General features: G+C 42.2%; 1 protein-coding gene across 1 annotated transcript in view; it reads right to left on the bottom strand.

Annotated features, from left to right (window-relative positions):
• Positions 1 to 16,975, bottom strand: part of Col24a1 (collagen type XXIV alpha 1 chain) — a 293,451-nt gene that overhangs the window by 175,250 nt on the left and 101,226 nt on the right. Inside the window, exons 21-22 of the mRNA XM_059266384.1 lie at positions 7,600 to 7,653; positions 6,177 to 6,221 (exon numbers count right to left, since the gene is read on the bottom strand). Coding sequence (XP_059122367.1) covers positions 6,177 to 6,221; positions 7,600 to 7,653 — 99 coding nt within the window. The remainder of the gene's footprint in view (positions 1 to 6,176; positions 6,222 to 7,599; positions 7,654 to 16,975) is intronic.

Raw genomic sequence — 16,975 nt, 5'->3', positions numbered from 1 at the left:
AGAGGCAAGAAGTCTTAAGTGAGCTTTGTGAAGAAATGCAGTATAATCCATGTTTAAAAGGATCTCCTTGATGCAAGGACAGAAGGCTAGACTATAAATGGGAGTCTACTACAACAATCCAGTGAGGGATGCTGAGGCATGGATCAGGGTTGCAGCAGAGACAGCTGGGAGAAATGGTAAGACTCGGGATAATGACGTCAGAGTTTCAGGTACTGCTTATGATTCACACAGGGAGAAGAGAAGGAGAAGATTCAGCATGAACGTTGTGAAATAAAGTTCCTAGACCAATGGCTGAGGAGCCCCCATGGAACTGGACCAGGCCCTCTGGATAAGTGAGACAGTTGATGAGCTTGAACTATTTAGGAGGTCCCCAGGCAGTGGGACTGGCACCTGTCCTTAGTGCATGGGCTGGCTTTTTGGAGCCTGGGGCCTATGCTGGGACACCTTGCTCAGCCTTGGTGTAGGGAGGAGGGGACTGGACCTGCCTCAACTGAATTTACCAGGCTGGGCTGAATCTCCAGGGGAGAACTTGCCCTGGAGGAGGTGGGAATGGAGGAGTGGATTGGGGGGGGGGGGAAGCTGGGGAGTGGGAGGAGGGAGGGCAGGGAAATCTGTGGCTGATATGTAAAATTAAATTAATTATAAAATAAAAATATTTTTTACTAAATAAAGTTCCTGGAAAAAAACCCCACCTGCAGCTAGACCTTCTTCCAAGAGGATTAACTGATTAGAGTGTCAATGATAGTGGAGGGTCTGGAATGTGGCAGGTTTAGAGCTCAAATACCTTGGGTCAGTTTTCAGTCCCTTTAATCAGCCATTTATTGCTTTCCTCTGGATATGACCTAACATCTCCGTCACTACCTGGTAAGACTTTTGGAATGTACAGAGAGCTAGCTTCCACCAACCCAAGGGCCGAGAATGCGGTCAGATAATACCTGAGGCTCGTAGCTGCATTTTCCCTGCCTTTCTGGAACGTACCTATCTAATCAGTGTTTCCACAGATGTAACTGCCAAGTGCTGTGATTTAAAAATTTAGTTTGTTCTGTTGCCATATGAACTTCATGGAACTGTTACTATATCAGAACACGGAATTTAAGGTATCCTGAATCTGTGTTCCTGGGTGTGGTCACTCACTTTGGGCTTCAAAATAAACTCTTCTTCTTTTGAGATGATGGCCATGTTTTTGCATTGACAACTAAATATTTTCAACTCGAGTAACTGAATAACTGAAATGAGAAGGACCCTGAAATAGGGTGGAAGGCAAATTAGAAGCTGAGTTTTGAATGTCTTAGTTAATATGGCTGTTGGACACCTATGTACAGAGATCAAGAGTAGAACGTTCTGATCCAAAGATATTGTTCTGGAAGTCATTAGTGATGATATTTCAATTGCTAAGACATGTGGACCTGTCTAGGAAGCAGTGAGGACTACTGGAAAAGAAAAGTCTATATACCAAGCCTTAGGATTTTCTAAAAATTTGAAAATTAAGATAATAGGAAATAAAATTAAGGTAACAGGGAATTTGATGCCAGCAATCTAGGAAGAAAGTCATGTAAATAAAAAGTTTTCTAGAAGAGAGTTGATTTTTATAAAGTCTCAAGGATGTGAGTATTGACTACTAGAAGATGCCGAGAGCTGGGAAATGACTGTGGGATTCAGTAACAGAAGCAACTGATCCATCGGCCATCCGTGCGGAGGCGCTGGGGACACAGGTGCCCACACAGGCAGACACAGGTGCTGACACAGGCGGACACAGGTGCCCACACAGGCGGACACAGGTGCCCACACAGGCGGACACAGGTGCTCACACAGGCGGACACAGGCGGACACAGGTGTTCACACAGGCGGACACAGGTGTTCACACAGGCGGACACAGGAGCTCACACAGGCGGACACAGGAGCTCACACAGGCGGACACAGGTGCTCACACAGGCGGACACAGGAGCCCACACAGGCGGACACACGTGCTCACACAGGCGGACACAGGAGCCCACACAGGCGGACACAGGAGCCCACACAGGCGGACACAGGAGCCCACACAGGCGGACACAGGAGCTCACACAGGCGGACACAGGAGCCCACACAGGCGGACACAGGTGCTCACACAGGCGGACACAGGAGCCCACACAGGCGGACACAGGAGCTCACACAGGCGGACACAGGAGCCCACACAGGCGGACACACGTGCTCACACAGGCGGACACACGTGCTCACACAGGCGGACACAGGAGCTCACACAGGCGGACACAGGTGCTCACACAGGCGGACACAGGAGCCCACACAGGCGGACACAGGTGCTCACACAGGCGGACACAGGAGCCCACACAGGCGGACACAGGTGCTCACACAGGCGGGCACAGGAGCTCACACAGGCGGACACAGGAGCCCACACAGGCGGACACACGTGCTCACACAGGCGGACACACGTGCTCACACAGGCGGACACAGGAGCTCACACAGGCGGACACAGGTGCTCACACAGGCGGACACAGGAGCCCACACAGGCGGACACAGGAGCCCACACAGGCGGACACAGGTGCTCACACAGGCGGACACAGGAGCTCACACAGGCGGACACAGGAGCCCACACAGGCGGACACAGGAGCCCACACAGGCGGACACAGGAGCCCACACAGGCGGGCACAGGTGCTCACACAGGCGGACACAGGTGCTCACACAGGCGGACACAGGAGCCCACACAGGCGGACACAGGAGCCCACACAGGCGGACACAGGTGCTCACACAGGCGGACACAGGTGTTCACACAGGCGGACACAGGAGCCCACACAGGCGGACACAGGAGCCCACACAGGCGGACACAGGTGCTCACACAGGCGGACACAGGTGCTCACACAGGCGGACACAGGAGCTCACACAGGCGGACACAGGAGCTCACACAGGCGGACACAGGTGCCCACACAGGCGGACACAGGAGCCCACACAGGCGGGCACAGGAGCTCACACAGGCGGACACAGGTGCCCACACAGGCGGACACAGGTGCCCACACAGGCGGACACAGGAGCCCATACAGGCGGACACAGGAGCCCACACAGGCGGACACACGTGCTCACACAGGCGGACACAGGAGCCCACACAGGCGGACACAGGAGCTCACACAGGCGGACACAGGAGCCCACACAGGCGGACACAGGAGCTCACACAGGCGGACACAGGAGCCCACACAGGCGGACACAGGAGCTCACACAGGCGGACACAGGAGCCCACACAGGCGGACACAGGTGCTCACACAGGCGGACACAGGAGCCCACACAGGCGGACACAGGTGCTCACACAGGCGGGCACAGGTGCTCACACAGGCGGACACAGGTGCTCACACAGGCGGACACAGGAGCTCACACAGGCGGACACAGGAGCTCACACAGGCGGGCACAGGTGCTCACACAGGCGGACACAGGAGCTCACACAGGCGGACACAGGTGCTCACACAGGCGGACACAGGTGCTCACACAGGCGGACACAGGTGCTCACACAGGCAGACACAGGTGCTCACACAGGCGGGCACAGGAGCCCACACAGGCGGACAGAGAAGAACTGGCGAAAGCACATATAAGGGAGCTTTCCTTAGACGAGAGTAATGGAGCAGTGCCTGGAAGAGACGGCAACCCACGTATGCGCTACTTTTATTTTAAGGTCTGTATGCTGGTAAGAACGTCCCCTAGACGGAAAATGATTACGATATCAGAAGTAGAGAGTTGGAGGGAAGAACTGTTGGATGCGTGTTCTGAATCACCAAAAGGACACGGTGAAATGAAAAGTGAAACAGAATCCTGACTGCAGTAAGATCAATGGACTACTCACCCACAAAATAAGACAAAAGGCAGAGTAGAGAAGATGGATCAGCAACTGAGTGGGTGCAGACCATGGTGGAGAACTGTGAGAGTACTCCATTGTAGGGGACGGGGGAAGAGAGGGCTAAGGTGAAGATGACATGGAGGTAAACATTTATAGAGAGAAAGTTATGAAGTCGTAGTTCAGAAACAAAGACTAAGTGGGCAAGAGAATAGAATTCAGAATGTACCCAAAGGATAATGTTGGAAGCCTGATGGTGTGTGTGCGTGCGTGTGTGTGTGTGTGTGTGTGTGTGTGTGTGTGTGTGTGTGTAGTCATGATGGAGATAAGGAGCAATGGGAAACACTGGAGTAGGTATGGGCACCCTTGGGTTAGGGGAATGTTCATTAGGAAGGAGCAAAAGATACAAGATGCTGGCTAGGGAAAGAGAGTTTGTAATTGGAAATAAGAACATGCCAGACCAAGAAAAGGGTGTAACTTCCTTACCTGGACCCCGTAAAATAGTACATTTAGCACTGAGATGGAACAGCTCACTCCAACCTGCCATCTCAGCACTGGTGTGTGTGTGCGTGCGTGCGTGCGTGCGTGCGTGCGTGCGTGTGTGTGTCAAGGGCTCACAAGCAGAGGACTCCCAATATCCCTTTAACTTCTGCTTGGCTATGTCCTCTGATGCTGACACAGCCAATGTGACCTTTCACCCTTCTAGGTCTGTCTGGACTTGAATCTGACCCTACTGCTGCTCTCAGACCTGATTCAGCATTTCACCTGAATATAGGATCAGGAATTTAGCTCAGAGTGAAATAATTTTATTTTTCTGATATTGACAATTTTTCAGCCATCCGTTTTTTATTAAAACTGATTGGAAAGTGGCATAAAGAAAACATTCGTTTTCATTCTCAATGTACAACTAATTTAAACACCACAGGACAGTATGTAATATCATAATAAATCTACACTGTAAACAAGTACCATTGGAGCCAATACATTTAGAATCCTTGAAACTAAGCCATTCTGGACCATGGTGGTGGCATTATGACTTACGGCCCCTTTTAAGCTCCAGCACACTTTTTTTGTGTGGGAGTACCCCTGAAAATGTAATATGAAAACCTTATTTTCATATAGTATCTTGCAGAGTTTTCAATATTGGGCTGACTCATATGATATGCTTACAGTCATCCTTCTTCCCAAATTGACCCTCAACCAACCGAAGCGAAATAATACAGAATATTATAGAGTATGGTTCTGTTGTTTTCCAGGGAAGTGAATTTTAAATGAGATCAGTTTTGCTAGGCTCAAATAATTTTGCTGTTATGTTCTCTTTCTTACAAAAAACAATGTTTCCTTTTCAGTGGTATGGAACCAATATGTGTGTCTGTGAGATAAAGGCACAAGTAAATAATTTCTATCTCCCTAAATACAAAGCAAAAACTTAAGAATGTGTAGTTTGTGACATTCTCAAATAAAATAAAATCTTAGACATACGTCACATGAGTTCAATGCCTCTTAAATATAGCATAATCATCCTAATTATTTAAAACACAAGTTTTGGTCATGTATACAAAAACATTTGAATTTATTTCCAAAACTTAGAAAACAATAGTTTGTATATCACAAGATGGCACTATCTGGTTACAATTAGGGAAAACTACCCACTAGTTTTCTATAATTTCAATACTGACACATTGATAAGTCAGAGTTTTCCGTAAGTGATTCTAAAATTATTTTATTTGGTATTACTGAGAACCTTTCAAAATAGTTTTCATGATTATTGATACCGTAAAACCACTGGGGAAGGTGATAAGCGATAATTAATAATATAATCAGTGGGTCAAGGATTTAGCTGGGTGGTAGAATTTGCTTAGCAAATTCAGGGACCTGGGGTCAGCCATTAGCTCTGGGAAAATACATCTCAGGAAACATCTAGTCAGCAGTTTACTTTCTTTGGGGGGATTTTAGGATCATAATGGTTCTAACTTTTGCCCTCTGTTATTTTAATAACAGAAATTTAATTTAGTAACATAAAATTATTTTAATTAATTAATTAATCTTTGAGAGTGTATATATTATGTTTTTCTTCAGCAAATACGAAACAAAAAGTAGTTTCTCTTCGCCCAAAATTATACAGTTTAATTTTACAATTAAAAATTTTAACCTTTAAAATTTTTGAGATAATAATATAATTCCAACATTTCTCCCTTCCTTTTCCTCCTTCCAAACCCTCCCATTGAGACCAGGTTTTACTGTATACCTGAGGCTCACCAGGCAGGCCTTGTACTTAGGACCTTCTTGCCTCCTCCCTAAGTACTGGAGTCACTAGCGTGCACCCCTTCACTAAGCTTTAGGGAACCACTCTTGGGATACTTGCCCTTGGTCCTAGTTCTCCAAAGGGTCCAGCTGGTCCTTCTTCTCCCTTAAAAATAAATCGGAACAATTCATGGCCCAAAACAGTGTTTAAATATAGAAATCGTCATCCTTTGTATTTATTCTGAAATCTGAGCCACGTTAAGGAATGCAACAAAAATCTTGCTACAACTCTCTTATTTTAGAATCCAAGCCTCCCATGTTTTAATATTTTGGTGATTAGCTCACCTCAAAAGGGACATGTAACATTGGACTACTTTTTAAATTGGTGGATGGCACATAGTATATACAGGAAATTCAGAGTTGAGGAGAGTAAAGGAAAAGAATCACCAAGATCATTAAAAAGAGTCTCTAATTTGTTGGCTACACAGAAATGCAACTCTGTTTTTGGCAGATGAAAATCAACACACATATTTATGGCATATTTAACAATCACTTATACAGAACATGCTCTAGGCCCATTTGATACTTCATTTATTTACCCATCTTCTCCCCCTCCCTTCCTCCTCCTCCTGCTCCTTCTTCTTTTAAGACTGAGTCTCTTTTATAGCCCACGCTGGCCTCAAACTTGTGATCCTCCTGCCTCGGCTTTGAAAGTGATGGGATTATAGGTAGTGCCACCATACCACAAGTTTATTTTAGTTTTGTCTGAGACTCTAAGCACACAAAAGCACATCGGATCCTACCCCACAGGAGCTTACAAAGCACCTCAGACCCTACCCAAATGGTGCTTACTGTCAAACACTGTATTCTCAACTAATTTACAACCACGTCTTAGAGTCAAATTAGCTATAATGCCACAAAATGTAAATATCTGGTGCATTCTTGTAAGGGTCAAAACTGAATGGTAGAAAGAGGTGGGAAATAAACATATCCAAAGATAAGCAACTTCTCGGCATTACTTTCTAACAAGAAAAAAAAAGCAAGTATGCTCTATTTCCAAATACACTCATGAAATACATTGCTCTTTTTCACCTTTAGATGAATAGTTGGTATTATTAGTTTATGTTACTACTCTTGACAGCATGTATAGACTTCTTTAGTATCACATGCCTTATATATTTCATAAACAGACATTTTGCTCAATTCATAAGTCAATCAAATATAATTTATTAAGTTACAAATATAAAGTAGTCACAAGTAGCAAATATGAATCCTGGTGCATATACGTTTCATTCTGGGTTCAGATTCTTCAACATTCCATTGGAGATCACTGAAATAAATCACCTAATGAGTTCAGAACTCTGTAAAATGATTCCAAATTCCGTCCCATAAGTGCCAATATAAATAACTTGAAATACTTTACAGCAAAAATTGTTCACACTAAGGAAATTCTTTTCATTAAGCAAAAACTGAAGTGTCACAAAAATAAAAAAAGGAAAATTCTAACTAAAAACCTGCTGACTAGACGTTGGTTTCCTCCTTACCTGAGTTCCTTTGAGTCCTGGAGGCCCGGGAGGCCCTCTACTTCCAAGATGTCCCTATAAAATCAATGCAAATACAGAAGATAAAAATTATACATCTATGAATTTTTTTTATCAGCCAACATTACCACAAAGGTGGGGACAGTATTTGGTACCACTCATTTCCCATTAAGAGTTATGAAAATGAGATGCGATGGACGCTGAGCAAAAAATCAAAGCATCTAGACAACTGAGGAATGCAATACATTTGCTTTCAAGCAACATGTTAAGGTTCAAATAATTTGTTCAGTTTCTTATTTTTCAGCTTTCAGACACCTTTTCAGACAAAGTTGTTTTTTGAATTTAAAGCAATTGGCCTAACTGTTATTCTGACAATAAATGTACTCATTGCATAAAGTATCCCAGAAGTCTGTTAAAAGACTAGTAGAATGTGACATTTGTTATTCCTATAAATGGTCCTTCAACTCCTTTATAAATGCTAATTTGAGAAGGGCAATTTGCAGAAGAAATGAACTTCATTACCAGAACTTTTAAGACTATTAAATCCTTTTGTTAATAATAAAACATGTTAAAACACAATTGTTCTCTGAATGAAAACTTGTTCAAAATAACCATACAAGTGATCTTCCAGTTCACCTAACACCATACAACATATATTGTCCATGACATTCTTTTTTAGCTGCTGTGGGATAATGTTCTTGTACACTGATTTAATAAAACACTGATTGGCCAGTAGCCAGGCAGGAAGTGTAGGCGGGGCAAGCAACTAGGAGTATTCTGGGAAGAGGAAGGCTGAGTCAGGAGTCACTAGCCATATACAGAGGAAGCAAGATGTGAAGGCAGAGCTGAGAAAAGGTACCAAGCCATGTGGCTAAACATAAATAAGAAGTATGGGTTAATTTAAGTGTAAGAGCTAGTCAGTAATAAGCTTGAGCTAATGGCCATACAGTTCGTAAATAATATGTCTCTGTATGTTTACTTGGGCCCATGTGGCTGCAGGACTGGTGGGTGAGAGAGATTTGCCCTGACCATGGGCCAGGCGGGACACAGGAAAACTTCAGCTACATTTAGCAGTTTTGTTGGAAATATGCAATGTGTCAGAAAAGCTTTATGTGAAACCTTTTTAAGAATTCTATTTTTGCATAATTTCTTATAATGTTCCCATAACAATTCAAAGGATTTTTAAAATCTAATTTTAATTGTAGTAAATAACTACACAGAGTCAAAGAGTGAATGTGATCTGGTGACTTGCATTTTTAGTTTTGGAGTTCATCAGTGACAAACCGTGTGAGATCTTTCTGTAGACTTTGCTCTTTCTGGGCTATGTTTTAATGTAAATAAGAAATGGAAAATGGTTGGTTATGTTCAGTGTGCATTTTTGCAAGTTCGTGATATGAATGTTATCAATCAAGAAACTATCATACTTAGGCTAGTTACACAATGTTTAATGGACTTCTGTTTTGAAAAGGAGAAGATGAGTTAGGTAAAGGAAATGAGGAAATGCTATTTTATGTTGGTCCAAAATATTAATACATTTATGACAAAAATGACTTTAATTTTCCCCAAGGAAACATTTGTTTCCACTCTTGACCTTGTAGTTTGAGGTTAGATGTTTCTAACTTTGAATATAATGGTCAATGTGCAACAGCGACTGAATTTAGTTGCCTTCTTCAACATCCCTACAGACAGTGATTGGTTTAGCAGTGAGCAAGGGACGGCCCTCCCTACTCCCAATTTCCTAGGGAAACTGTGGAGTAAGTAGAAGAGCTAATAAAGATACTCGGATAAAGCACAAGACATCAGGTGTTGCTGGGTTGGAAGGCTTAATATTGTTAAAATGCCCAGGAGACAGAAGGAGACCTGCACATTCAATGTTTCACTGTGAAACTACACTTGCCTTTTGTAAAAACAGAAAACAAACCCTAAAACTCACACAGAACCACAAGGGATCCCCAAAGTACAAAGTTTTGGAAAGAAAAATGAAGCTGGAGTTGTCACGTTTCCTGACCTTAAAACATTGCACGATGATGCTGAAATCACCAAACTGATCAAACTACCATAAGAACATGAAAGATTTAGGACAACAGAATAGAAAACCCAGAAAGAACCCCGCCGAAGGCTTCTTTGTACAGACTCTGTACAATGAAAAAAGGGTAGTCTCTTCAACAGTGTTGGGGAAACAACTGAGCCCTCATCTAATTCCTCACTACAGCAAGCTGAAATGGATTGTGGACTTGAATATGAGATCTCAAGCCATAGTTCATACAGAAGAAAATAAGAAAATACCAAAGCATGGCTGATGACAATGATGTCTTGGATGTGACACAAAAGCACAAGCAACCGAAGAACCAATAAGGAAGTGAGATGATCTCATACGGAAAGCTTGTGTGCCAAGAAGATAATGGTCAATGTGCTGAAAAGGCATCCTGCAGAATGAAGGAAACGTCTGAAGCCACACATTTGATATTGTGTTAAAATCCAAAATGTATAAGGGACTTCTACAGCTCAAATGCAAAGACCCAAACAGCCCACTAAAATGTGGGCAAATGACCTTTGGATACATATTTAAAAGAATCGTAAACAGGCTCTCAGAGATCTGTGTGTCTATATTTGATGACATGTTAGTTACAAAAGCCAAGGGTCTGGTTACTCTAGTGTCCATTGAGTAAAGAAAAGGTGTTATATACAAATAATTCAATTTTTAGCTTTAAAAAGAAGGAACTCTTGTCACATGCTTCAACGTGGATGAACCTTGAAGACATTATGCTACTGGAATAAGCCAGTCACAGAACAACAAATACTGAGGGATCCAACTTATATGAGGTATATAAAGTACACAAAACCACAGAAGTCTGTTGTAAATTGGCCTTGCCTGGGACTGACATAATGAAGAGCTGCTTTAAAATGGATGCTTTAATCAAGCAAGATGAGAAAATTTTGTAGATCTGACTTATCACAACAAACATACACTTTAAGTATTACAATACTATACACCGATTAAGCTGTTAAGAAAATAGAGTCTACACTGTGAGTTTTGCACACACCCACATGCTTGCACACACACACACACACACACACACACACACACAATTTTCTACAGGCTTTTTGGGTTTTATATGCCTCAATTTTATACTTTTTATATTTAGTATCTGTCACAATCTGTCTTCTACCCTTTTTTTAGAGCAGGACAGATTTCTTTCTGTCATCCATGCTGTGTTCTTACTGAAACTATTGTATAGAAGCTCTCTGTTTCAACTTGGCTAAATCCAACCCATTCAACTCAAATCCCAATTTAACTGTGAATCTCTAGGAAACCATGGCCACACTGACTATTTCCTCCTCTAAGACTCCTAGTTACTCACTTATATGCTGCCTAGTAATTATGCTTTTAACTTTTCCCATGTGGAAGACACATTTCTAGAAGATTATAAATTCCTATTACAGAGAAGACCATGTCTTAATCTTGTTTTCTAGTTACCGTTCAATATATTACAAACAGTAACACAGAAAAAACTGCCCAATATACAAGCTCAATAAATGTTTCTCAGCTGACTAAACACTGCCTAGAGAACAGAATGGTTAATGTAATAAATGTGTATATAAAAACTTGATTTAGTGGATGGAATGTAGATGTTCAGGGCTGAGTTGAGGTGATCTGTGAGAATGGTCTAGGGTCATGCATCTTTTCTTACCAAGCTTACTTCCCCTAAACAGATAAACATAGGACATACCAGAGCAGGTCAAGGCAAGAGCTATTTCCATGTATTACACAACAATCTCACAAAGAGTGGGCTTCCTCTGTAAGCTTATCGGGACTGTAATACAAGACACAGTAACAGCTGCTTTCAACATTCTTAATTCCATAGCCAAAGCAGCAACACAAGCATTGGAGCATCAGACACAGTATTCCTCTGTTTACCCGAAGAGCGGGGACATTTATCAGACACTCCTACTTTCTGCAGGACCAGCAGAGGATGTGGATTAGCTGATGTTATGCTATTTTTGAGAGCAGCTCGCCAAATTGAGTGTCTCAGGAAGGCTTACTGAAGAATGTTTGTATCTATGTACAAACGCACACACTCAAAACTCCACAATCAGTAGAACCATAACAGACACACGTTTGTAATCCCAGTTTGAGGTTTTCGTTAAGTGGCAGAAAATTAACAAAAAATAAAAAGCTCCTGCAGAGTTCTTTCCCTGGAAAGACTCTTCCCTTTTATTGAACATAGGACAACTATTTCTTTCAAATACAGTGTGCGTGGTTTTCTCTTCTCTTAAAAATACTTATTTATGTTTATTTCATGTTTATTGGTGCTTGCCTACATTATGTATGCACACCAAAAGTGTGTACCTGGTGCCCACCAAGGACACAAAGGTTATCGGAGTCCCTGAAACTAGACTTACACATGGTTGTGTACTACATATGGGTGCTGGGTACAAAATCTGGGTCCTCTGCAAGAGCAACAAGTGCTCTTTGACCCTGAACCATCTCTCCAGCACTCATGTGATTTTTGTGATGACTATGTCAATATGACTTTAGTAATTTACATTATTCCCACTTCCTAGACAAGACATGCCATAAACATACAGGAAGTTTAGGATGCTTCTATGACAGGAAAGAAACACATCATATTTATCATGTAACTATGTTTGGCTTTATTTTTTCCTGTTTCTAGAAAAATTTCAAGACAAAGGAGAAAGACCAAGAGTATAGATAAAATCAGGATCTCTCATTCTTAAAACACAGAGTCATATTGGTATTTTTTAATACACTTTCTGGTTCTTTTAATAAAATCATGCCTCCTAAAAGTTGTTTTAAACTTCAGTGATGTATATAAACTCATTTAGTCTCACATTGTTTGTGTTAATGAATCTGTAAGTTCATGTCTATTGAATAAATACTTTTAGAATAAATACTCCAAAAAGCAATAATTATTCATTGTCAATTCAACCATTGGTATTTGTCAAAGTATCTAGCTTTCAGGCCTTTTGGTCCACTTTTTAAAAAGGTGTGTGTGTGTGTGTGCACGCTTGTGAGAGTCTGCTCTGTCTTTTGTAGGTTTGGGCATCCCTGTTTGGTGTCAGGTACCTTTACCTGCTGAGCTATCTGGAAGGTCCACTGACCTACTTTTAACATTTGTTTTCATTATTTTATTTGTGTGCATGTGAGCCTGCTTTTCTGTATGTGCACCATGAGCACATGCCAGAGAAGGCAGAAGGGGGGTTCAAATTCTCTGAAACTGTTACAAGTGGTTGTGAGCCACCTGATGTGGGTGCTGAGGAGTGAACCTGAGTTCTCTGAAAGAGCAGCAAGTGCTCTTACCTGCTGAGCCAGCTCCCTAGTCCCCACTTTTAACATTTAATTACTGTAAGACTGAAAGAACTGCCTAGAACAAACTTCTTAAGATGACCATGGCAGCCATATTAAAAAATTCAGCTGACTTTAGTTCTCTTATTCTCCACCAAACAAGTGAAACAGGATCCCCAAACTGAAATGCAATATGGATCTTCATAAGCATGACATTCATCCTTATATGTTAAGCTCAGTGATCATTTCCTGATTTCCAAAGACAGACTCTATTGCTCAACTTTTGAGGCTCTCACAGTGCGCTATCAACTCTTTTAAATAATTTATTATTTTTTAATGTGTATGTATGGTGTGTGTATCTGCATGAGTTTATCTGTACCATATATGTGCAGGAACCTGTAGAGGCCAGAAGAGGGTGTAAGATCCCCTGGAAATGAAGGTATAGGCCATTGTGAGCTGTCATGTGGGTGCTGTGAACTGAATCTGGGTCCTCTGCAAGAGCAGCCATCTTTCTTAACTATTGACCTATCTCTCCAGGCTCTACCATTCTTTTATATTGTGCTTCTTATAGTTTGTAATAACTTCTTTTTATCTTCCTTGCCAAATTAGAACAAGAGGCATCCACAAGAGGCACTGTAGTTATATAATCGTTATTATTGCACATTTAATACCTGACATAACACAAAAAGGCAGCTCAACAAGGATTGAGTGAATGAACTATTGAGTGAATAATAAACAAATAAATAAAGATGCTTATGTTCAAGTTCCTAAGCAGGGAAAGACTAGAGTAGAGAGGAGACATCTTAATGCCATTCTCTACATTACCCATCTCTTTTGCCTTCTTATTTCTACATTTTATCTTGGTTTACTGATGACTATTATTTCTATATATCAAAATAAGCATTTTGTCATACTCATCCAGAGCTGCAAATTCTCCCAAGTTCCCTACTTAACTTTCCCACTAAAGTTCAATGACAAGAAACTCAACTGAAAGTCTTGGTTTTACTTTTTATTCCTCTTTCTTCTATCATGTTCTTTTGGGTATCAAGTTGTCTTTTTTTTTTGTATCTTTTTTTTTTTTTTTTTTTTTTTTTTTTTTTTGGTTTTTCGAGACAGGGTTTCTCTGTGTAGCTTTGCGCCTTTCCTGGGACTCACTTGGTAGCCCAGGCTGGCCTCGAACTCACAGAGATCCGCCTGACTCTGCCTCCCAAGTGCTGGGATTAAAGGCGTGCGCCACCACCGCCCGGCTTTTTTTTTGTATCTTTAAAGTAACTTTTACCCATAGCTAGTCAACAAATCACCCAGTCAGTGCATATCAAGTTCCTATTATGAAATTCCTAGCATTTTATTCTAGTCACTGTAATACATTTCAGATCATTCAATCTCTTCTCTCAAAGACCCTGTCTTTGAGTCTAGCAGAGAGGCAGACAAGCATAAAATCAGGTAGAATACATGGTGAGAATTGCTCAGTAGAGGGTTTTCAGGAACACAGGGGAGAAACAGCTAACTTAGATGTTGAGGAAACTTGGCCAGTGTTGTACGTGATGGATGATGAAAGGTAAAGGAAAGAAGGCTACACCCTGATAAAAGAACAGCATCAAAGAAGCTATGAAATTTGAACAAGTACAGCACGGTCTGTTAATCTATAAAATTTGACAGCAATGATGCTTTGAAAAGCAAGGATGAGTGTGAGTGTACGCTGCAGAGTTAAGGTTAGTGTGCAGAGAACCTCGTGTTAAGGGGAAGGACACGCAAGTCTTCACAGACATGCACTTCAGATAACTTAAGGATTCAGGCAGTGGCAGGCTGTGATGTACACTTTCCACAGATTTTTCCTCTGGCATCGCCACTGCGGGTTTGGAGGAATGCCAGACTGGAGGCAGGGAGAGTAACTGGAGGTCTACCACACTAATCCTGGATAAAAATGAAGAGGGCCTAAGCTACAACATTGGCAGTGAAAATGGTTTCCAAAGTAAAGTGGGGAAATTTTGAGTCAAGGAGAAATGGTAAAAGGTTCTAATTGATGGCACAATGTTGCTTAGAACTCCAGAGAGGATTTGATGCAAAGCATATGTGGGACATGGACGTGCAGAGGCATACTTCACAGCCACAGAAAGAAGTGAAAAATGGCTGCACAGAGGGAAGCTGGTGGGTGGCAGGTGAGGTTACCAGGTAAAACACAGGATGCACAGTCACATTTGAATTTCAGATAAATAGCGAGTGACATTTTGTTAAATACTTTCCAAATACTGCAGCTCCATCCCCTCATAAGTTTCCTTTTCCTGAATGTCACACAGCCCACTTGTCTGCCTCACAAACTCCTCACTCATCACGTTGATTCGAGTCCCACAACTCTGTACTCCTTTCACTGTGGTGTGTGTGTGTGTGTGTGTGTGTGTGTGTGTGTGTGTGTGTGTGTGTGCATGTAGAGGCCAGAGGATGTTGTTGGGTGTCTTCCTTTATTACGTCCCATCTTATTTTTCCTTGAGGTAGGGTCTCTAACTGAACCTGGAGATTGCCAGTTGGCTGGAACGGCTGGAACATGAGCCCTGGGTGTTCCCGCATCTCTACCATACCCAGATTGTTCTGTGGGTGTTGGGGATCTGAAATTTTGAATTTTCTTGCTTGTGCATCAGGCACTTTATCTGGAATACCATCTCTTCAGGCCCAGCTTGTAAAGTTCTTGAAAACATAGATTAGGGCTTTCTATTTAGGGTCCAGCACAGTAGCTCCCACTTGGGAGTCACCCAATAAATATTTGTTGAATGAATAAATGTTCTATTTCAGATTTTTATTATTTCTCCAGGCCTATCCTCACTAGCACATCCTGTGCTCTGGTCCAGTCTGGTGAAGCTGATTTCTTAAATAGGAGCCTCATGCACTCACCCCAATCCTCAGATAGAACCCAGGACCCACAGCCAATGCTCAGGTAGTCTGAGGAGCCCCACCCCATGCCTTTTCTACCTATAGGCTTGGACAAGGAAGCATATCCAGTGCCTGCCTGGCATCTCCCTTATCTCCCTTATAATTTTCTATAATAAAAAACCAATTTACGTGTGTGTGTGTGTGTGTGTGTGTGTGTGTGTGTGTGTACATGAGCAGTTGCCCTAGAAGGCCATAGGCACTGGATCCCCCTGGAGCTAGAGTTATGGGTCACTGTAGGTTACCTAATATAGGTTTTGGGGATCAGACTTGGGTCATCTGTAAGAGCAGTACATGCTCTTAGTCAACTGCTGAGCGATCCCTCCAGGCCATTGTCTAGATTTTTGTACTTCCCATGTTCTTCTATTTCTTCCTAGTTTAAACTATCCTTTATATTGACTTTAGGGTTATCTTTTAAAGACACAACCAGATGGTATATTTGCTACTTAAATACCTTTGATTACTCCCTGATACCTGTCAGATAAAGTAGAAACTGCAGTCTGACTGTGAGTGTTCCTGACGATGTGATTCAAGCTCAGTGACGAAGAGCTCAGACTTGGCAGTTACCTCTTTGTGACAAGCCTGGTTCTGCTACTTTACAGTTATGGGACTGAGTAAATACCTTCTGTTTACATTTCGAAGTATTTATTCATTGCACTCACATATGTGTTCCTGTATACGCTGTGATAAACACATGGATGGAGGAAGAAAACTTTTGTGGATCTGTTCTTTACTTTCACCAAGGAGGTTTAGAGGCTCAAGCTCTGGTTGTCACACGTTGTGGCAAATACCGTTCCCACTGAGCGATCTCTCCGTCCCTTGAGTGACTATCTTAATATTTATGACATTTTACAAAGGGGGTACTGTCTACCTGATAACATTGTGTAAAACTAAAATGATCTAATCTAAAACATTTACCATGCCACTGTATCACCCGACAGCACTGTACACAGACGAACACAGCTGTTATTAACATCTGTCCAGCCTTCACTGTCCCTGCTTCTCTCTCCATATATACTAACACTTTCCACTTGAGCTTGGGTTCACCTCCTCTACCCTCAAATTCCAGACTTCATCACTCCAGTTCTATTTCCGATGCGTGTTTGTTTATGGTGCCTAGCCTGCATGGTACTGGTACCTGGGGCATGT

Source organism: Peromyscus eremicus, chromosome 6 (genome assembly GCF_949786415.1).
Source record: "Peromyscus eremicus chromosome 6, PerEre_H2_v1, whole genome shotgun sequence".
Taxonomy (NCBI): Eukaryota; Metazoa; Chordata; class Mammalia; order Rodentia; family Cricetidae; genus Peromyscus; species Peromyscus eremicus.
Note: the sequence above shows the minus strand (reverse complement) of the source record. Positions and strands in the feature narration are given on the sequence as shown.